Source organism: Sinocyclocheilus anshuiensis, unplaced genomic scaffold, assembly GCF_001515605.1.
Source record: "Sinocyclocheilus anshuiensis isolate Anshui unplaced genomic scaffold, SAMN03320099.WGS_v1.1 scaffold477, whole genome shotgun sequence".
NCBI classification, from domain to species: Eukaryota; Metazoa; Chordata; class Actinopteri; order Cypriniformes; family Cyprinidae; genus Sinocyclocheilus; species Sinocyclocheilus anshuiensis.
The window spans coordinates 2663984-2686559 of NW_015536549.1; the positions used below are offsets into that span (position 1 = coordinate 2663984).

The 22576-nt window shown below is 35.9% G+C and overlaps 2 protein-coding genes across 2 annotated transcripts in view; one reads left to right on the forward strand and one right to left on the reverse strand.

Moving 5' to 3' along the window:
- The window catches only part of LOC107700411 (fibroin heavy chain-like), a 7304-nt gene extending 5525 nt beyond the window's left edge, over positions 1–1779 (forward strand). Inside the window, exon 4 of the mRNA XM_016502053.1 lies at positions 1581–1779. Within this exon, the coding sequence (XP_016357539.1) occupies positions 1581–1653 (73 nt within the window). The 3' untranslated portion in view covers positions 1654–1779. The remainder of the gene's footprint in view (positions 1–1580) is intronic.
- A 953-nt stretch (positions 1780–2732) lies between these two features.
- The window catches only part of LOC107700421 (protein kinase C zeta type-like), a 126507-nt gene continuing 106663 nt past the window's right edge, over positions 2733–22576 (reverse strand). Inside the window, exons 16-17 of the mRNA XM_016502059.1 lie at positions 10822–10937; positions 2733–6351 (exon numbers count right to left, since the gene is read on the reverse strand). Coding sequence (XP_016357545.1) covers positions 6264–6351; positions 10822–10937 — 204 coding nt within the window. The 3' untranslated portion in view covers positions 2733–6263. The remainder of the gene's footprint in view (positions 6352–10821; positions 10938–22576) is intronic.

The following is a 22576-nucleotide window of genomic DNA, read 5'->3' on the forward strand; positions in this document are numbered from 1 at the left end:
ATATATATGTATTGTCAGTTCATGACAGTGAATGCATACTTAATACTTATGAAAACAAATTGAACTTGATTGTAAAGTGTTTTTGAATTTTCCTTGTAGATTCATATACTTTTTAATTGAGAATCTTGATGTTGTATTATAAAAGTCAATGGAACTGTTATATATCCTGTGTATTCATATACCAGTGCTTTACAGGCTTTTATAGGTGTCATTTTGACTTTGCTGTCATCTTTAACCAATGCCAACTCTCCAAAAAGGCTGTTTATGAACTTTTCTGCCCGTGAACTTTGGAGCACTTCTCAGAAAGAGGAAACACTATGTTGAAACACGGCAGACTGTGAGTGTACTTAAAGAGAGTAGGAAGGGAAACACTAAGAAAGACAGTTATTCATTAGAACGGGTCAAAAAGTCACCAGATTCTTGTGAGGTCTGAGAGCAGCACTCCTTCGGCGTGGTGGGCAGCACTGAACCTCGCAGAACAAGGCAGCACTTTGTTGTGAGTGCAGGGCTGGCGTGCGCCGCTGCCCGCTCTCTGCCCGCCGTGTGTACATTGGCCAGACTGCAGAGCACAGCAGAACACAGGCGGCCCCGTGAGAGAGACACAATGAACACTCTTGTCTAGGGTAGGACAGATAGAGAAAGGGGCAGATATAGAGAGCGAGTTTCCGAGGGTGTCGATATGAGTCGAGGGCAAGACTGGTGATGAGGAGATGGAAATCTTGATGGAGGGGATCAGGGTGGGTTGGCACGCATAGATTCGCAGAATGGTTTTGAGGTTTGCTGCTGGGAAGCATCAAGCCGTCTGGGTTGGAAAAGGGATTAGAGCAGAAAGGAAGGAGTCTTGAAGGGAAAGGGAATACAAACAAATGAATGCAACTGGAAATGAGTGGCGTTGGGGGGGGGGTCTGTCTTTTGGAATCGTACTGTAAATTGTCACAGGAATGTCAAATTTGAGACCTGGTGACCTCACAGTTTGTGTGTGCTTGTTAGCCGACAGCTTACTACCACAAACTATTCCTCAGTGGTTTATTTTTTTCTGCACACATAAGTAAATTACTATAAATGGAGTTATTCATTTGTAGTCTGCTGTATCTGCTTCTACAAAATACTATAAAAAAGCAATCAACTATTCATTAGCACTGAGTGAAAACATTTTCAATCTTAGGAAAAAAGTGCATGAATTGTAACTGATGTTTTTAGCCAATACATGGTAAGAATTGTTGGATACCAAGAGAAAATCTAATTGGAGAAGCATAAATTATTGAAGTGTTTCTTTTTGAGTGATATCAGGGGATCAGCAACATTGTAAACAGCTTCTCTACAGTCCAAAACTTACATCAACATCCATTATTCCCAACTTGTTTTTTGAGAGACAGTGAGGGATCAATTATCATGACTCAAAAATCTTATTTTGTTTCCAAAACTACTCGTGCAAGAGAGAAACGGTCTTGCTGTAGCACCCTTGTGTTTGGGTTTACAGCACTGATTTATCTTCAGTTATTGTGTGTTGGATTATGTGTGTGTTTTTGTGCTGTTCGCTATTGTTAAAATCATGAATGTGTTCGTTTTTGTTTTTTCAGGTTCACCCAAATGGATTGCGATGGTCATCTTGCGCAATGTTTATCAGAGATTCATGAAGATATTATTTGGTGATGATAAGGAAATTCTGTTATATTATTTTAGGTACCTGTGTTACGTTGCATGTGCTTGCAAAGTATTACTTTAGCATTTTGATTACTGTATCCAGAAAGCCTGTTAAAGGAATAGTTTACCCAAAAAGGAAGATTTGCTGAAATTTTACTCACCCTCAGGCCATCCAAGATGTAGATAAGTTTTTTTCTTCATCGGAACAGATTTGGAGAAATTTCGCATTACATCTCTTTCTCACCAATGGATCCTCTGCAGTGAATGGGTGCCGTCAGAATGAGAGGCCAAACAGCTGATAAAAACATTACAATAAACCACATGTAAGCCACACAACTCCAGTCCATCAATTAATATCTTGTAAAGTGAAGAGCTGTGTTTTTGTAAGGAACAAAACCATTATTACAGTGTTTTAACTTTAAACCATCGCTTCTGGCCAAAATACCAGTCCATAATCCACAATAACACTTCCTCCGGTGAAAAAGTCCATCCCCTGTTGTCCTCTCACATCAAAACCCCACTGACATATTTATTTAGAACTGCTTTGGACTTTTTTTTTTTTACTTGTAAACAGTGTTTGATCTGTGCATATTTCTCTCCTGATTCAGACGAGATGACTTTTTGACTAAAGAAAGCAAAATTATTCATAGATGACTCGTATTTTAGCCAGAAGCAATGGTTTTAAATTAAAAACTTCTTAATTATGGATTTGTTTATTACAAACACACAATTTATGGATTACTCACATTACTTGTGGATTATTATGATGTTTTTATCAGCTGTTTGGACTCTCATCCTGATGGCACCCATTCACTCCATTGGTGAGCAAGTGATGTAATGCTACATTTCTCCAAACCTGTTGAGATGAAGAAACAAACTCATCTACATCTTAGATGGCCTGAAGTTAAGTACAGTTTCAGCACATTTTCATTTTTGGATGAACTATTCCTTTAAGTATTTCTTATTAAATATGATTGATAAATATGCATTGTGCAATAAAGACAGTGTTGGACATGCTCTCTCACAGACCAGTGTTTTTCTTTTTCTTTTTTTCCACACCCAGAAATCATGAGACAGGAAATGTGAAGTCATTACAATGAACATTTACTGATTTACAGTTGTTATCTAAGATGCTTAAGACTTAACTTCGTAAAACCAAAGACATGTTCACATCTCTCTCTCCCACCTTCAGCCCACAGGAACTCTACTAGAGCTTTCATTTACAATAATTTATAAAACAAACACTTCAAATATAAAAGTATTCCCCTGTAGCACATTGATAAGAGCGTCATTTGCTTTGGACTCAACATAAGGAAAAGCAGAAAACAGCTTGCGACAGATTTTGTATTTGGCAAGTTGAAAAAATAATGGAAATTTCTTGCTTAAAATGGGACAGGAATTTTATCGCAGTCTTGGGCTTTAAGTTTGAGACTAGCAGTTGGGACACTGGATTTAGTTATCTCTTATAATGATGCCGAAACAGATTGATTTCTTTTTTTGTGTGTGAAAATTTTAAGGGTTAAGTTACAGATATTTACAATTATGCCAAACTTATTCCAGTTAAAATATAAACATTAATAAAACCCCAACAAAGGACAATAATAAATCTGACACCGTTTCATGTGGATTCTGTACATTAGCTCAAGCTGGTGGAAAATTAATTGTTGGTCGGATGAAGATGATTTATTACTTGGTCCTTTGTAATATACCACAGTACCTGTTTTTCTGACAGTTTGTAAAAAGAATAATTGGTTTACAGGAATGAAAATGAAGCAAATTTTGAGCTAAATAATGTCATGTAGACTGTTAAAAACCTGAAAATTTGTACAAGCAATGGCCCTGCCAAACTATACTGGAATGCCACTTGTTGGCAGTTTGCATTCAACTAAAGTTCCCATTACAAACAATCCATATGTCATTCATAAATAGTGGAGTTCATCAAAATTTTGTGCCTGTTTTCGCACCAGCTTTTCATTAGAGAGCTGAAAACACGGTGGGGAGATCTGGCTTTGCTCTCTGCCTCGTTATCGTTACGTTTGTCACGCTTGTTATCTCCCAGGCCATTCTTTGTTCTTAGCCCGTCTGCTAATCTCGCTACTGTCTGACACAAAAGCAGCTAATTAATCCTATTAACATGGCAGCAATTCTTCATACAGGTCTGATTTCATCAAAGCGTTCACATCTAAGAGTGTCGTCTTCACTCTCCAGGAAGAGAGGGGAAAAAAAAAAAAAAAAAACTTAGGGAGATTAAATGCAATGGAAGATAGAAAACATATCTAGTTGCTTAATAACACAATACCTTATCACTGTGAGGGATTAATCAGTCAAGCTAGCCTGTGATTGGCTGTTTTTATTCTTTAAAGGGAAATTTTGAAGTTAATTTTTAAGAGCTTTTTTGTGTGGCCTGGAATTTAAATAGACATGATGGTTTAGTTGAGTGTACGGCTATGTTTGGAATAGCATACTAACATGCTACTCTCACGATCTCTGCAGTATGTATATACTGTGCACAGTATGCATGGGATACCCAGATGACCTACTACATTTGCCAAGACACACACAGTGCAGAATAACATATCCCATAATGCAATACGCACAACTTGACCTTCCATTTCCATCTCTTTTTTGGCTCATTTGTTTGCCTAACTGTGAACAATCACAGCATTTTTACACAAAATTGATTTTAAAATACAAGTCATTATTAGTTGCTTATATGCAACATCACAAGGTAACGTGACAGTGCAGCTTACTAATGTCTGAAAAGTGTTTATCGTGGAATATTGACTATCATTTCACCTACTATTAATAAAAATAGTAGACAGAGTACAGTATATACTACTACTGTAGTACGCTAGAACTCCATTCCGAACACAGCCCGTCACCGAATGATAAAAGATTAGCATTCTGTCCTTACTGTGTTTGATATTGAGTGTTGCAATGGGTTGAATTTGAGCATTTGATTGCGACTGCAAAGACAGTTCCACCATGTGTTTAGGTCATCTGAGATTCAGTCACATCACTGTTGCACAATTTTACCACCACATAACACCAGCGACATGATGTACAAACCCCTTGTTTGTGTTCTCTCATGCTCCACAACATCTCAACAGCATGTTATTGACAGATCACATGAGTACAACACAAAACCCTCTTATCAGAGTGAGGAGCAGCCATTTGAGTAATATAGTGTGTAGCTATAATGAACTCTACTGTAATATTAAACCCAGACTCATTAGGGGGCAAAAAAACGTGCCTGTGGTGACATTTATGCAAAATGATATTACATTGTTTTTTTTTTAATGTTTTAAGACACTTTCAGTGTGAAATGTCCAGTAAGTTGCTTCTACAAGTCTTTGAGGTCTTTTATCCTAACTTGGGTTTTGCGGGACTCATGCCCGAGTGCTTAGCATCGCAAGTGCAGCGCTGTACTGGGTGAGCTACCGAGCATGTTTACTAGCTGGGAAAAACCATATATATGGGGTTGGTCGTGCGATGCAAATATCAAAATGTATTACAAATCATGCCCCGTAATAATTTGTGTAAAAAGAAGTAAAAGTTCTTCGCCTTTTTCTGCCAGTAGTGTTCATTTCAGCAGGAAACTGCAGTAAAATATATATACATTTTTGGAGTTTTGCAAAAATATGGATAGAGGAACGTTTTTTTCTAATGAGCCGAGGTTGGTAATATTACTGCTGGTCAGATGTATTTGGGCTTTGTGATCATTCAGTGTCTAATCTTCGTGTTTTGTTTTCAACATTTGGATCAGTGTGTTTATGTTATGTAAAAAAAATATATATAATAATAACACCTGCAGCCCACTTTCTCATTGGATGGTGCATTGAAAAACCAACTCCAATCTAACGTGGAGTTCAGAGCAGTTTGGCGCATGGTGAATTTTGGATCTTTGAGGCACTTCTTCAAAAAACACATTTTATCTCCCATTTACTCTGTAAAACCAACATGGGAGGTTAAAAGCTTGTGGCTTGAAGCACAGCTACCCACTGTGGATGAATCCATCATGATCATGAATTAAAATGTGCCACTTTGCATCATAGAAGGCATCATAAATTCTTAGATTGGCTACCTACACTATAATACAACAATTTTTTTTTGACCTTTAAACATTATACATTCTTGTTTCGCTTCAGGACGAGCCTCATACAAGATTAAAGAAAATTAAAAAAAAATAAAAAAAATCTAACAAAAGTGCACATTAAGTTAGAACTGTCATATTTAGCAAGGGCTGATGGGAAATGTAGTCTCTGATGGACGCAGGCACACATTGAAGGAACTAACTTGAGTCCCAGTTAACAGTGCACGCGGACACATGGGCGTGAAAATTAAAGAGGATGCTGGGAAGCAGGAAGACAATCAACAGCTGAAATTTGTGGAATAGTTGTGAGTTTGTTTTCTGAAGTTTCTCCAGTCGTTTCTTCTCCCAGTGTAACCCCAAGATAACTCAAGGACGGTCCGAAACGTGAAGTCTTAGTGTTGCTTTTTGTCTTTAACACAGTTTTAAGGAGAAGTTCTTCTCTGTGAACACATATTCTGAGCTAAACTCAGCTGTAGTAGTCTTGTGGAGCCGCAGGCAGAGAAACATCAGCAGTATTGTTCTTCCCTCATACGGTTTCTTCAGTGGAGAGCAGCAGAGGATTAATGTACTCGAATCCCTCAAACTCAGACTGGTCTATTCTCTTTATCACATCCCTGAGGAGAAAAACCAACATTATTCATGGAAGAGCTACAATTCAACTGTACATGTCCCACACTGTGGCTTAAAGCACAAATTAAGGGAAAAGAGAAGGTAGTTTGATGAATTGATTTTCCGTTAGGTGCTAATAAGCATTGCTGGTGGCATCACATCTTTTACATGTATATTTATTCATTTAGCTGACACTTTTATCTAAATGAGGAATATAGACATTTAACCTAAGGAGGCAATAACACAAGAACAGCTAACAATACAAAGTTTCAAACATGGTCAAGGAGAGCATCCTGAATATGTGCTCAATTTGACCTATTTCCAGTGTGATTAAATACAGCTGTGATTTTTAACATTTCTTTTTATTTAGTACTTGGTCGACATTTTCCCACAAAATTAAAAATGCACATTATGTATTTTCTTGGGAAATATATGATAACATTTGAAAGTTTGGGGTCTGTCCCAGAGAGATTTTAAAGTGACAGTAAAGATATTTATAATGTTACAACATATTTCCGTTTCAAAATAGAATCAAAGAATCTTGAAAAAAAGGCATCACGGTTTCCACAAAAATATTAAGCAGCACAACTGTTTTCAACATTGATAATAAGAAATGTTTCTTGAGCACTAAATCAGCATATTAGAATGATTTCTGAAGGATCATGTGACAATGAAGACTGAAGTAATGGCTAAAATGTATTAAAATAGAAAACAGTTATTTTAAACTTTAATAATATTTCACAATATTACTGTTTTACTGTATTTTTTTATTAAATACATGCAGCGTTGGTGAACAAAAACATTAAACAAATCTTACTGTCTCCAAACTTTTGAACAATAAATGTATGAAAATATCTGGTATGTTACTTCTTCAAGGAAGAGCTGAATTTTTTTTTTTTTTTGATTCTGCAAGGGAATATGTAAACTTTTGAGCAAATCTGTAAATGCAGAGGGCCCACCAGAAACAACAACAACCATTCCTCATCTGCGTCAAGGGGCTGGATAATAACAAAGGGGGCTCTAACTACAGCAGTGGGCAGACAGAATTTCACTATAGAGTACAATTGAGAAATTCAGTGGTGTCTTTCTTCTCTTGGCTATTTTTTTTACACTGGCAGTGATCCTTTACATGTCTAAAGAGATAGTAAAATTCTTGCTGAAATCAGACCTCTTGCTCTTCAGAACCTCAGGAATCCATTGATCTATTTTATCAGCCTGTTGAGGATAGCGCACTGCTATAATGCTCCACCTCTTCTATGGCGTAATGCTGAACCGATTCAAAACTCGTTTATCACATACTGTCAAACACGGTCCGTGGAGGACAATTCTCCTCTATAACAAGCACTGTAAGAACTGATATTTCACCAGATCCGGGATCAGTGCCGAATTGTGTTTGTGTGTTCTGTGTCTGATTGAATAAAGTCCCCAGAGGGCCACTTGACTGTATGTGGGTGTGTGTGGGGTCGAAATGCCCCCAGCAAGAGTGAAACCTAAAATAACATGAACGACACCTCTATGCCGTAATATCTGGCTCAGGTTTCAAAGGGAGTGCAGGGGGGAAATGTGTGATGCCACAGAGGAAGAAACACAGAAAGACGGACATTCTGGGCACTGACCAAAATAAACAAGCCTCTTTACTGCACAAATGTTTCTTTAGAAAAGAATTTCAAGGTGGAACTTGTTTGAAAGAAAGCAAGCAAGCAAGCTTTGGTACTATTTTTTCATTTTCAAAACTTTTCGAACTCCATAACATGTCTAACACTACCAACATTTCCTTTCACACAACCTGTTTAAAAACATACGATTATTGTGACAAGTAATGCGAACATTTGGCTTTATGAAAGGAAATGACTTTAAATTAAAGGTATGTGTAGATAAAACACTTATTAGGGGCAATTAAAAATGCACACTAGGAAAATGTTGGGGTCGGTAAGATTTATTAAAAATAGAATATAGTACTACAATTTAACGTAACCTTTTTATTTGAATATATTTTAAAATGTAATTTATTCCTGAGATGGCGAAGCTACATTTTCAGCAGCCATTACCCCAGTCTGCAGTGTCACATGATTCTGCAGAAATTATTCTGATATGCTGATTTGATGTTTAAAAAACATTTTGTATTATTATCAATGTTGAAAATATTTGTGCTTTTTTTATATTTTTGCGGAACATTTTTTCAGGAGTCTTAGAAGAAATTTACAGTTAAAAACAATAGCATTATTTGAAACAGAAATATTTTGTGACATTAAAAATGTTTTTGAATGACCTTACTGACCTCAAACTGTTGAACGGTAGTGTACTTTGTGTAAATGTTGGTAGCTAGATAATAATGCACTGGGTATCCAAGTTCCTTTATAAGCCGTTTGTGTGAGCATGTAAAAGGGAATCGTGTCTCTAGTCGCAATGGATTCCAGTTCATCCTTTTCCGCTTCGCTCTGAGACACATTCCTTTAATCCAAAAGACTAAATCTTTTTTCATCTGCCAGATCCATCAAAAAAAAAAAAAGGCTTCCATCACTTCCTCCCCCTCCTCCACCGTGTGGGACGTCAGGCTTTTCCAGAGCTCGCTCTGCTTTTGAAGTGTCTGGCTGCTGCGTTCCTTTGAAGCCTGCTTGGAAAATCTCGTATTGAACTAAAAACCCGCCGTGGCTCTATAGATTACTGTCTGTCAGTTCATCTGACTGCGGCCCACTTGCGTTCTGGTAATTATGAGTGACAGGTTTACCTTACATTAATGATTGTATACTCAACAGTTAATGTTTGTAAGTTCAATGAAGTGCATCTTGGGCTTCTCATGGAGAGTTAAAATATCAGATCACTTCAAGATACTGGATGACCTCATTCGGAACTGATTGCCTGATTCGAATTGAGGTAGTAAACAGGATGAGATTGAGAATTGCATCAAATTTTAATTTGAATCTAAGGAAGAATTAAAATGAATTGAAATTCAGATGGATGAATGGAACGGATGGATAGATTAATGGATGGATGGATAAATGTATGGAATGATAAAATGATGGATGGACAGATGGAATGATAGAACGATGGATGGATAGATGCAATGATAGAATGATGGATGGATGGATAGATAGATGGAATGATAGAATGATGGATGGATGGATGGACATCTCCAATTCAATCTGTCTTTCCAATTCCGATTGAACTTCCCGTGTTGTGGGCAATTCAACTCACACTCACGAATTGAAAGGGATCTAATTCTTCTAACTTTTGCATAACCCTACTAATCATTGTACGTTTTAAATGCACAGACCTCAGATTTTGGCGATAACAGGATGCATTTCAGTCATGGTACAAAATCACATTGTTAATCAAAGATGCCGCCCTCTTTCAGGGCTGCATTTTTGGAGCTCCATTCAATGTAAATTGAAACCAGGAATCCCTTTTAGAAGCTTAAGGACTGCCTGTCTCTATGGATTAAATCAGAATAAAAAATTCAGCCAGATATAAAAGTCATTGTGAAGACTGGAGTCCCTCTCGAGAGAAATACACCTCTACAGAACAATACATCTTAAAGCCCGGCGTGATTGTCCTCCATGCAGAACGACAGGAATGTCTGAAGAATCTCTTGAGAATAATGGGGTGAGGCCTCAACAACTGACTCAAATGTACTCAGACATGCCATGAGGTAACCTACAATCCTCCACCATCAAATAAATGCACATTTTTTGCACTGAGCTGACTAGCCTTTCTCTTATTTTAGCACTTGTTTTAATCACCGCAGTATTCAAAAGGACCGAGTTTATGAATGAGCGACTGAAGAAAAGACTTGAAAGCATAAAAGCCCCCCTAGAAACTCACTTCATACTGATTAAAGCCAGTTTCCACGTGAATCTCTGGTTTTAAATGCCTCTCGGCATCAGGTTTTTGCCGTTTAAGAGCTATTCTTTGTCCTCCCTTTCAATGTGGCCCTTTTCTGTGCACCTCATACTGTAAAGCAATCAGAAACTCCAGAGGGGATGTTTCCATATGACGACATCACCTCTTGACGATAGCCTCCAGATGGGTAAACCATTTCACTTCATCTCGCTCTCTCTTCTGAAGGGGAATCTTAGACATATAAACCTCACCATCCTAACCAGCAGAATCAAACTGAGTGGAAACCCCCGTCATTAAACAGCTAAATCTTCTGCTGGTGCAGTCATGTAACTTTGAAGTTGTTAAATTATTACATAATCGCTCTCAAGATGGATTCCGCAGAAGTGACGACTGACTTTAATTTTCATTTAAACATTTGGAAGATGTTACGGTGTGTAAGGAGATGCCAGTTTGTCTTTTCATAATTCAAATCTGGACACATTTGACCAAACACGAGTCCGGTCGTATTAGCAGTTTTTAGCAACTGGACAGGTCATTGGAAAACAGGTGGAGTGATTCTTCTGTCAGAGGTCTTTACTGATCATTTGTGGTAATGAAATGCCCTTCGGCTAAGCATAACATTTTTCAATACTTACTCGTCGTCTGGTGTTAGCTGCACGGGTTCGTTGGTGAACTGCGTGTCAAAGTTGTCTAAACCGTAGTTGTCTGTGATCTGAGGTTTGAACGGTGGCGTCACCTGCTTCTGTTCCAGCTAGAGGAGAAAAGTGAGAAAATGATTGATTAGAACAAAATCCACTCCAACATTACAATATCAAGACCCCTGATTAGAAAAGCCTATTTTGGTTAACTTCTATGTTCTTTTTAAGCTTTTTTTCCAAAACCTTGCTGGCTACATTGCAGAGTTCAACAACAGTCTTAAGCTGAGAACACACTACATGACTGTCTGTCTAGCTGATTATGAATGCAGTTTGGTCTTGACGACTGATCGTGCTCAGTTGGACCAGGTCTGTTCCAGTTGGGCTCAGTCGCTGTTTGCAGTCGGTAGAAAAACTTGCATAGTGTGTGGTGTCTAAATAAAGATTATAATCTTAGAATTCGAGAACCAGTCATTGGCAGTCATTTTCACAAAGATTTTTTTAAACATGTTTAATATTTGCGACTGACGCCAGCGATTGCATATGTGACTATGCAGTGGAGATGCGCTTACCAAGGTTATTTTCGTAAATGAAAACTAAAACGAAAACGATTGATGAAAAAAATAATTCAACAACTAAAACGAAACGAAACTAACAACAGTTATTGAAAAACTAACTGAAATAAAATAATAATTATCAAAAATAAATAATCGTTTTAGTAATCATTAAGTTCTCACCCCTTGGCGGAAAAATATATGAGCTGTGTGGCGCCGGCGGTTTAGGGAAATGTAAATGTAAATGACGCATCGCGCACGTGAGGTTATCTGACGGAGAGACGCAAAGCAGTTTAAAGCAGAGTCCTGCACGGGTCCTGTTTGGTAAACGTGCACCAGCAGTACTTAACAGAACACTCGACCCATTATCCAACAGCAGCACTAATTTAATTCTGTACCAGACCAGAACTGTTTGACATAAAGACCGCGAGTCGCGACCCGAACCGCACCCGCATTAAATCTATTACATCAGGTAAGCAAGATTATTTATTTTCTCATGTAACTGTTAAATGCGATTGCCATTATTATTGAATTTCATTAGTCCCCGTTATGATTTATGTGCAGTTGTTCACGGAAAAGTGAGCAAGACACAACAGTTACAATATATTATGATTGTTAAAAAAGAAAAAAGACATCTAACCGTCATAACCAAATTAGGCTACATGCGTATATTTGTATACTTTTACCATTTAAATCAATCTCGGTATGCGTTAATTTTGTGTCGCTAGACGTTTGCATCACTAAGGCTAAATTATGCCTTATTGCCTTTTATGCCGAAGTCTTTCTTTGGCTTGCTCTCTGGAAATTATCTGTTAATTCTGCTAAACTTTAATTAAGACTGAAACTAAAACTGAAACTAAACTATATAAAATCTAAATAAAAATGCGTTCACAAAATAAAAACTAAACTAAAACTAACAACAATATTAATGAAACTAATAAAAACTAAACTGAATTGTATAGCAAATTTGAAAACGATATTAAAATAAAACGAATTTAAAAATTCAAAACTATAATAACCTTGGCGCTTACTGTCAAACATTATTCAGCATTCATTTTGTAATTTTGTCAAATATTTTTTCTTGATAACACATCTTGTTGATATTTGTTTCTTGTCTTTCTTTTATTTCATAAATTAACATTGCAAGTTAAATGGTTTTAGACTATTTATTTGGGTTTTTTTCTGCAGTTGAAGAAAGTAAAATAGCCTAAATTATATCAGTGATTTCTCCCATTTTAAAGAAATTATCAAGAATTATTTTATTTCGATCTGCAGTCTAATAAAAATAAAGATTTTTTTTTAAATTACCCTATAGGACTAGGCCTATCTATAGGTTACAGGCTAATTCAAAATATTCTTAACTTTTACATTTTTCTTAAAATTTGTTTTGAAGAATATTTAAATCAACTTCATAACAAATAGGCTTTTCTTCATAACGAATATACGAACATAACGAATAGCTATTTTTCAAAACAAAATTTTCAGAAAAAATCACAAATATGACACAAAATGAAATCATTTTATATATACGGTTTAATTATATATAATCGTTTTGTGTCAAATGGATGAGGAAATTACATTGCCTTGAATTTCTCTGCAGCTCTTTTGTCAGCTGTTGGAGTGCAGTGTTGACAGTGCCATTAAATAACATTGGGAGCATGAACGCTTGCTGTAGACTAATAAAATGAAATTTAAATTTAAGAACAGAACAGCACATGTGTCTATTTGTCAGGACTGGAATGAGAAGGTTCAAAAGAACGCGGGAGTCAAGCTTTCCAAGCAGAAATGAGATATAAATTCAGTCACGCTTTTCAGGCGGACTCAGGTACAGTTCGCGGGTGTGCACCCAAGTTCAGAAAACAGCATTCTCATTATCCAAATGAAACAAACTCTAATGTCAGACGAACCTGGGTGCACTCCAAAATTGCTAGTGTGAAAGCCCCATTAGAAGCAAAGATTCTTTACTGGCTTTACTTCACTTTACTATGGTTCCATGAAGAACCTTAAACATCCATGGAACCCTTTTGGAACCTTTGTTTTTAAGAGTGAATAGAAATAGTGATGCCAAAATTTTGAAAAGCTAGGGCAAAAAAAACAAACAAAAAAAATTCCCAGCTAGGGCAAATTACCTTTTAAGTCAGTGTCAAAACCTTTTATCCAAACTAAAACCTCAGAAGTGAATGATTTGGGCCACTCTGCATAGGCAGCAACACAAATAGCAGTCCATGCAGGTGATTAAAATTACAATTGTTTCCAACAGATTCTACAGTTATCATGCTGCTAAGCTAACCATATGGCACCCCAATGGACTCTAAGCATAACCATTTCCGAATGTAGCCTTGGTGGCCACTGCAGCTTCCTGTGTGGCACAAAATTAATTCTTGAGGAAGTTTCCTAGTGGAAATTTTTAGGTAGTGGTTCATGAGCAAAAAATATATTGCAAACAAAAATACTGGGTAAACAAGTAAACATGTGACATAAATTCCATAAATGGACCAGATCATATGTACCCATGTTTATGAAATTTCATAAATGGTGTGACTTTCAAGTAAAACCACAAAAAAAAAACAGACAAAAAAAAAAAAGCAAGGCATTTTTGATTTTCCACTAATAGGCCACTAATAATATTCCATTACTTACTACATTAAAAACACTCTGAAATGAACTGAAAGAGGGCGATTGGCCCTTGTGTGAGGGACACTTCCATTTGTGTGAGTTCTGAAGTACCTCAAAATGTTTTTAATAAAAGAGAATAAGACAATAAAGTAGAGAGGGACAAGGAGATAATTAATGGAGGGCAGAAAGAAGAAAGAAAGAGACGTGGTATTTATTGTATTATGGAGGTTTGATGTTAAGCACTTGTTAGAATGGACAGATTCTGTGGACGTCAACACTACAGGTCAGTTAAGGTTTGTTTTCACATTTGGACTCTTTTTGCCTCTCTAATATTCTCTGTGTTTTGAGGACATGATCCTGCTGTGTTCCACTCCACGCCGTTCTGCACAAACTGGAACAGATGGCCTCTCTTCTCTCCTTTCACTACTCACTCTCTCTATTTAGTCTAATTCATGAGTCCAGCTTAATGTCTCTTGTGTTGGTCTGTCAAAAGGCAGTAAATAGACTTTTACATTTATTAAAGAAAAGAGTGGTTATTGTGCAAAACTCACCGATATGTGGTCGGCCAAAAGCTATGGGTGTTTTTTATGCGTTGCTATGCAGTTACTAGGCCGTTGCTAGGTGGATGCTTAAGTGTGGTCAAAGTCAAAACAGTCTGCTAGGCCTCAATATCCCCTTTGTTCCCTTTTTTCCAAATAATTTTTTTTATGTATATACAGTACTCTTAAAAAGTTTGGGGTCCGTGAGATATATATCTTTTTTTTTAATTAATACTTTTATTCAGCAAGGATACATTAAACTGATCAAAACTGACAGTAAAGACATTTGCAATGTTACAAAATATTTATATTTCAAATAAATTTCTGTTCTTTTGAACTTTCTTTTCATCAAAAATCCTGAAAAAATGTTTTATGGTTTACAAAAATACTACAAGTACAAAAATATTAAGTAGCAGAACTGGTTTCAACATTTTTCGATAACAATAAGAAGTGTTCATTGAGCACCAAATCAGCATATTAGAATGATTCCTGAAGGATCATGTGACCCTGAAGAATGGCATAATGGCTGCTGAATATTCAACTTTGCCATCACAGGAATAAATGACATTTCTAAATGTATTAAAATAGATAACAGTTATTTTAAATCATAATAATATTTAACACTATTACTGTTTTTACTGTACTTTTGATCAAATAACAGCAGCCTTGGTAAGCGTAAGAGAAAATCTAACCGACCTCAAACTTTTGAACGGTAATGTACATAATCCTACTCTTTCCCAAGAGCAGAACGCCCTGCCTTTGCATATGTGTGGATTGCAGAGTATTGGCAAAACAAAAGTGGAGAGAGACATAACAGAGAGGTAAAGACGGCATACAAGGGGAAAAAAAAGATGTTAATTGGTGCCCAGCCGCCACGTGTGTGTGTTTATGATTCCTGAGGCCATTGACTCCAGAGAGTCAGGCGTGACGCAGTTGGCTGCAACCTGCCTGGCGGAACATGCTAACGCTCGTCTCTGTAGCAGAAAACCAATTACACATGCACACCCATCCAGATGCACAGAGGCTCTTCACACTGATATGTGGGAGTGGATTATTCCCACACAGCTCCTTCACTAGTTCTCGCTTCCCGCCGTTCTCTCAGTCTCTCTGTCGGGGTCCGGCATCATCCTCTCTGTGACAAAATGATCGTAAACTCACTGGTGATCCACTAGGATGACACGGTGCTGATTGCAGTGGGATGCTATGACTCCCTTTACACCCGGTATTATGTGTTATTGGTGATTGCATCATAATCGGATAGCAATTGATCACAGTAAATGCACCCAGGATGCACTGTGATCTGATTGCAGACACATTTTGGATCAAAACTGCATGTGACCATATTGGATTTGTAATGTAAATGCTAATCTGTCCTGATTCTGGATCAGGTCAACAGACACAGATATTAATAGTCATACAATAACAAGGCCAATGTCTCTTAAAGGGATAGTTCACCTAAACATTTTAATTTTGTCATTTCAATTCTGTCACTTTCATGTTTTTCCAGATCTATATTTGTGTATCTGCAATCTGTACTGAGTTTCTTTTTTTCTACAGAACACAAAATAAAATATTTTGAATAGAGTTTGGCCATACAATACATTTCATTCATTCATAAATAAATACATACATACATACATACTTTTGTGTTAGCAGAAGACAAAAAAAAAAACATGTTTGGAACAATATGAGGTTGAGTAATAACAATTTTAATTTTTGGGTGAACTATCCCTTTAAGACCATCTGTGGTCATGTGAAAGACATCTTTAATAAATACCACATCTTTTTAAAAAAATTTTCCCCAAGTATGTTTCCAGTGGAGAGCAAAACAAAAACAGTGTTCAAACTAGTCTTCTCTCTCACATTCACAGATATCTGCTGTCACAGGAATGGATAATTATTATTAATACATTCAAACAACAGCAGTGGCAAAGCTGGCTGAAATATGCACACATTCATTGTCTGATCCCCATGACAGCATGTCACGGCTGTTCTGACTGTGTTCTAGTATAAAAGAGAAAAGCTTGTTTCTTTCTATTCTCCACTTAAAAAAGAAAAACCAGGTTTGAATTACAATGATTCATTTAATTGATCTTATTTGAATAAAATGCTTTTAAGACTTAATCTTTTAAGACTAAACATGACTCTGATTTACAATTGCGTCTTTCCATAAACATTAGAAAAGACATTGATTTCACTGCAGTTGTGGATAAGAAAACAGGAAATCCACAAACAATAGGATTAGCTACACTGTAATTTTTTCAAAGTTGTAAATGAAACAAAGATTACTGCAGTATGTTTTACAAGACAATACGATTTCAGTTTCTCTACTTCAAAATTGTATGCTTAATGTGCTACTTGTGATTTCTTTGTAATACTAATACAAAATACTGTATAAATCTATAAAATATTTTCTAAAATGTTAAAAATCAATTGTTTATATACAGTGTATGTATATATATATATATATATATATATATATATTTATTTATTTATTTATTTATTTACTTCATTTTTATTTTTATTTTTATTATTTATTTTTTTTTTACTTTTATCACAATAATGAAAACCATCCTGTCCAGATACATATTTATTTATTTATTTATTTATTTATATCTTTTTTTTGCAATGCTACAAGTGAATTTATCCATAATTTATGACTTTATGCATTACATTAAATTTATTAATTATAATGTGAATTCTGAAAAAAATATATTTTTTTATGTGACGATTTCCTTAAGCTTTTTAAGTGTTTTAATACTATTAGTGTTTTTAAAAACAGTAAGGTAGTCTAAAAGTAAAAGTGGAGGAAATTAATAATACACTGTGTGTGTGTGTGTGTGTGTGTGTGTGTGTGTGTGTGTGGTAAAAAATGTATAGCCTGAATGCACTGTAAGTCGCTTTGGAAAAAAGCGTCTGCTAAATGCATACATTTATTTTATTTATATATATATAGTGTATAGACAATTCTGTGTGTAAGAAAAAGTGTGTAAACAAACAATCACAGAGGATCCACAAAGAAGATGCAGTAATTCTCTGCTTATATAATCACAATTGCTCTATTACCCACACACTGATCCAGAGTCTATGAGGCGTAAAGTATGTTAATCATGCTCTCACGCGATCTCAAATAGCCCATGACGTCTTTAGTATTTTATTTTTTCCACTTGATTAAGACACATGCACAAGCTTGTACTGTGCATGTGGACGTGAGCTGAGGACCCTCTGATTCCCACTGTGAGGAGTGAGACTGACTCCAGGTCAGTTCTAAACTTGACTTATGATGTCTGAGTGGAGTGTTTTCAAGTGCTCACAATTCAGTTGGTTAGCAAAGTCCAGTTAGCCAGACTGGTAGATGTTGTAACTACAACATCTGGTTACAAAAAGCATTCCAATGCAGCTGTGTTTTTTGACAAAATAGTGTTTGCAAGTCCAAAAATCTGAGAACATGTAACATTTTTCTAATTTCAAACATTTTTAATCACAAATGATATTTTTTGTATAATAATCTGAAATCTTTCTCATTCATTGTATCATAACGTTTCTTTTAAAACATTTTAATATATCAAATTGTTTATGTTTTTACAAAATGTAAACCTTTGTTTATTTAAAGTTTTAAATTCTACACTTTCAAACTGGTCTCAGACTTTTGGACCCCATTATACCGTTTATGTTGCCGAAAGTGATTCCAAGTTCAAAATTAGAATAAAAATTAGAGAGAACATTGTTACCAATTTCTCCCCACTTGAGGATCTACATGTACCAGGTCCAAAACTAGGCTCTTGTGTCTTAAGACTGGTCTCAGATGTGAACTTCCTGTGCAGCCTCCCCTGCTAAATCTGTCTTTACATACTGCCGTCACAGAGAGTGAGAGTTGTGCTACGTCTCCCCTCCAGGGCCCACACTGCAGACGGTGTGAAGAGGATCTGTCTGAGCGGAGAGAAGCTTTTACACCAGCCGTACCATTCTGTCTCCCACTCGCTCAGTCTACCCCCTGCTTTCTCATTCAACTCGCTCTCTATCACTTTGTCTCTCACCGTCTCAGTGCACCTCACTCTTCTCATTCATCTCTCTCTCCTTTTCTCACTCTCTCCCAGTTTGTCTCTCGGTGTCTAAAATCATTTCCCGCTCCTCATTCAAGCCGTTCTCACTCTATCTTTTGCAATCTGCCTCACACTGTCAAAATCAGCCTCGCTCTCCCACTCTTTCACCCCCTCTGTCTCTCACTGTCTAAATCACAGTCCCTAAAGGAACACTGAAGCTTCTCTCATTGCACTAGTCTTCACGCGGTGGCTTTTTTTCTGTTCTTCCTATTTCCACGTTCTTCCTCTCTGCTGTAACATTTTCAAAATATTCACAACACTCTCCATAAAATATTTAGCTAGTATATGGGTGATTCCTTAATGACAGGCACTTTTATGTCACCACATTTTTATTGAAACTGAAAGATTTGAACTTACAAAGGTCACATTAAAACGATCTTGGAAACTTTCATTTATCCTTTGAAAAGTATGCCTTTTGAAAAATACCTTTTTTGTAAAAAAAAAAAACGGTATTTGCTTTAAGCTATGAAAAGATTATGTTAACAAAATTATATTAAGATTAATTTTATATTTATTATGAATATAAAACTATATTTTATATTCATAATAAATATAAAATCAATCTTAATATAATTTTGTTAACAATCTTTTCATTCTAAAACATGAAAATCATAAATATATTACTATATTCTTTAAAAAATAACATTAATAGTTAAAACTCAAACTTTGTTAATAATTGACAAATTTAAATAAACTATATATCTAAATTACTTAATAAACTGAGTTATAACAATGAATGATTTATATAAGTGTATAAATATTTTAATAAATATTGTGATTTGTAAATCTGTAAAAATATAAATATTTACACAAATTAGGATTGTAATTACTGCTGTCAACTGTCCTTGGTTACCAAGAAGACAACAGTGTTAGTTAAGCATACTTGATATGAAATATGAAATGATATGTAAAGAAAAATTAAGATCTAGAATATTTTATTGCTTGTCATATCCAGTCATGCTGTGATTTTGTAAAATTGTGCAAATAAAATATAAAAGACTATCATTTGATGTAGGATACATAAAATGCTAGCTATTAAAAATATCCTTAGCAAGACAAATGAATTAGCTATTTTATTAAAATTAAAAAGTGATTTCCACCACAGAAGGTAAATAAAATACATAACTTGAAATTTGTAGGTTCAGACAAAGAATATCTAAACTGACATACATTTTCCTGTGATATACGTATATCCACTGCAGAACATTGTTAGTGGACAAACTGCGTGTGTGTGTGTTTTGTTTGTTTGTTTGTTTTTAAAGTATAGTTAAAGAAACACCCATATATGTGTATTGCTATGTTAAAGAAACTTCCTTGACATCTGGTAAAGCTGAAAGACAAATGATCACTCATCACAGGCAGGTGCCAGACACACGTGTACGATCAATCATCAAAATAAATCTTTTTGAAATGGCAATTATAGCTTATACTGAAAAGGTCAAGCTGAAAGAAATATAATGCTGCAAAGAAACTCTTATAGAAGAGCTGCAGCGAAAATATCCACTTGAAACATAGCAATAATAGGTTAGACAGGCTACGTGATTTCAGTTGAGCGTCAAATCAATGTCTTCATTCGTTCATGAGCAATTAACAACAAGTGTAGCACAACCTCATTCATTAGAGGAGCTCAGGGGGTTGATTCCACATATACAGCAGCTACATGTGTATGTGTGTGTGTGTGTATGTGTGTGTGTGTGTGTGTGTAACATACATGCAAGGTGTTGTTTTGATTGTGAGAGATGCTAAAGAGTGACTTTCCTGTTCGTTGTGTGTTCATGTGCAAATTCTGGCTGGTGTGTGTGTGAGAGAGTCTGTGTGTCCAAACTCATCCAGCAACTGAAGCACGGTGTGTTAGTGACAGAACTCTAGAGCATGTAATTTCCTTTCCACGATGCTGACCTTCTGAATGCACATCAGGAAATACACGGTGGACACAACCAACCAACGCTAACCGCAATTACAGCTAATAAAACGCGACAGATCACAGCTGAGCGCCTGGCTGAGAACTCAGTTATGTGAAGATGTACAGTAAAAGTACAGAGCCTCTGAGGCAAGTATGAGATGATATCATGAAAAAAAAAAAAAGCTAATTTGCTGTCTCTGCAGTTTTGAATCCGCATGCTCTCAGTGCTGATTTTGAAGATGTAAACTATCTTAAAGTCACGATGTAACAGAAGCGACATATCTTTTCTTTCATATTGTATTGTATGTCCGAATAGAACAAATTATCGAAAATAAAAAAATGTAGAAAGGTAAAAATTAGAAGGAAAAAAAAAATGAATCAAATACAGTACATGGATAAATCGTTGAATCATTCATCAATAATCTGCATTTAGAAAATAGATATGGTTCATTTCCATTTCAGGCCAATGTTAAAGATTTTTCTAAACAAAGACTAAAGATTTTGTGAAACATTTGTGATCTATAATCTAAAAATAAACTATAATCTATAATAAAGTGATAAAAGTGTTTTTGTTTTATCAACTTTTGTGGCATCTGAACTACTTGAAACCCCTGTTGAGACACATTCAAGGGTTCAAGCCTTGTTTAGGTGGGTCAAAATCCCCAAATCCCCTAATTTGCAGCCTCAACAACTTCAAAATCAACATGAAACAGTGTTCCCATTGTACTTCTGTAACCTGACATTTCTGAGAAAAACATAGGCAGAGCTAGATTTTATCCATTAGAAACGGACTCAATCTTGAAAAGTGGGCATTACAGAGCAGAATGGAACCAGGTATTGGAATATTACAAAGGCAAGCATTTTTTCTCTCTTTGGAATAACATGCACATGCATTAAGAAACTGGAGCAATTTTAATATCATGTTGATAAAAAAATAAATAAATGATAAAACATTTTTTTTACCTCAATGTTTAAAGAACATGATAATTCTATGAATGATACGAGTGTAAATTCTATGGAAATCTCCAAATTTCTCTTCGGAATTCAAAAGGTACAGATACTGTGTGAGACTATAAATTACAACCTGACCACGAGTCCATTTACTAAACGCATTCCCATTTTCATCATTCTCTCTTTATCTCTCTGTCTTCGTGTCTGTCTCTCTCTACCTCTCTACACTGCATCCAAAGTTCTCTTAAACATACTAATACATTCATTACACACACACACACACACACACACACACACACACACCACTTTCTGCAGCTCCTGAATATTGTATGCTCTCTCACTGACTTTCATGTTTCAGCATTGTGTGCATCATTTATACCAGACCAATTAACATCCCCCCTTAAACCTTGTGCCGCTACAGCAAAGGCTGAATCTCATTTGATATTCTCTTTCATTTCTGCTGCTGGTACGGAGGATAACACCCAACTATCAATGGCCACACACTACATTCTCCCTACCCAAAGTGTACTTCATAAACAACTTTGAAAGAGCTGCTTAAACAATCCTTGCTTAACTTGTCTAAAATAGTGGTATTTTCTACTCTTGCTCAGAGTAACTTCTTAAAACCTGGGTTTAAACCAGATAATCTTGAAAGAAAACAAAAAACAACCCTTAAAAATGGCATGCCATGAAAAGACTGACACTACGTTTGATGACACAAATTTCAAGAAAAAAAAAAAAGAAATTTAAAAGTATCAGATTCAGCCAAGCAACTAAATATTATTTTGCTTCCGAGAACCATTTATAAGATATTATCCTTTAAAGGGGTCATATCATGCGTATTCAATTTTTCCTTTCTCTTTGAAGTGTTACAAGCTCTTGGTGCATAAAGAAGATCTGTAAAGTTGCAAAGACTAAAGTCTCAAATCCAAAGAGATATTCTTTATAAAATTTAAGTCAACCACGCCTACCTAAAACGGCTCGTTCTAACACGCCCCCACATCTCGTCACGATGTTCACGCAAAGAAAGAAGGCGAAACTTTTATTCTCGCTGTAGTATTGTTGCTGCCGCCATGTCGTGAAGGCGCT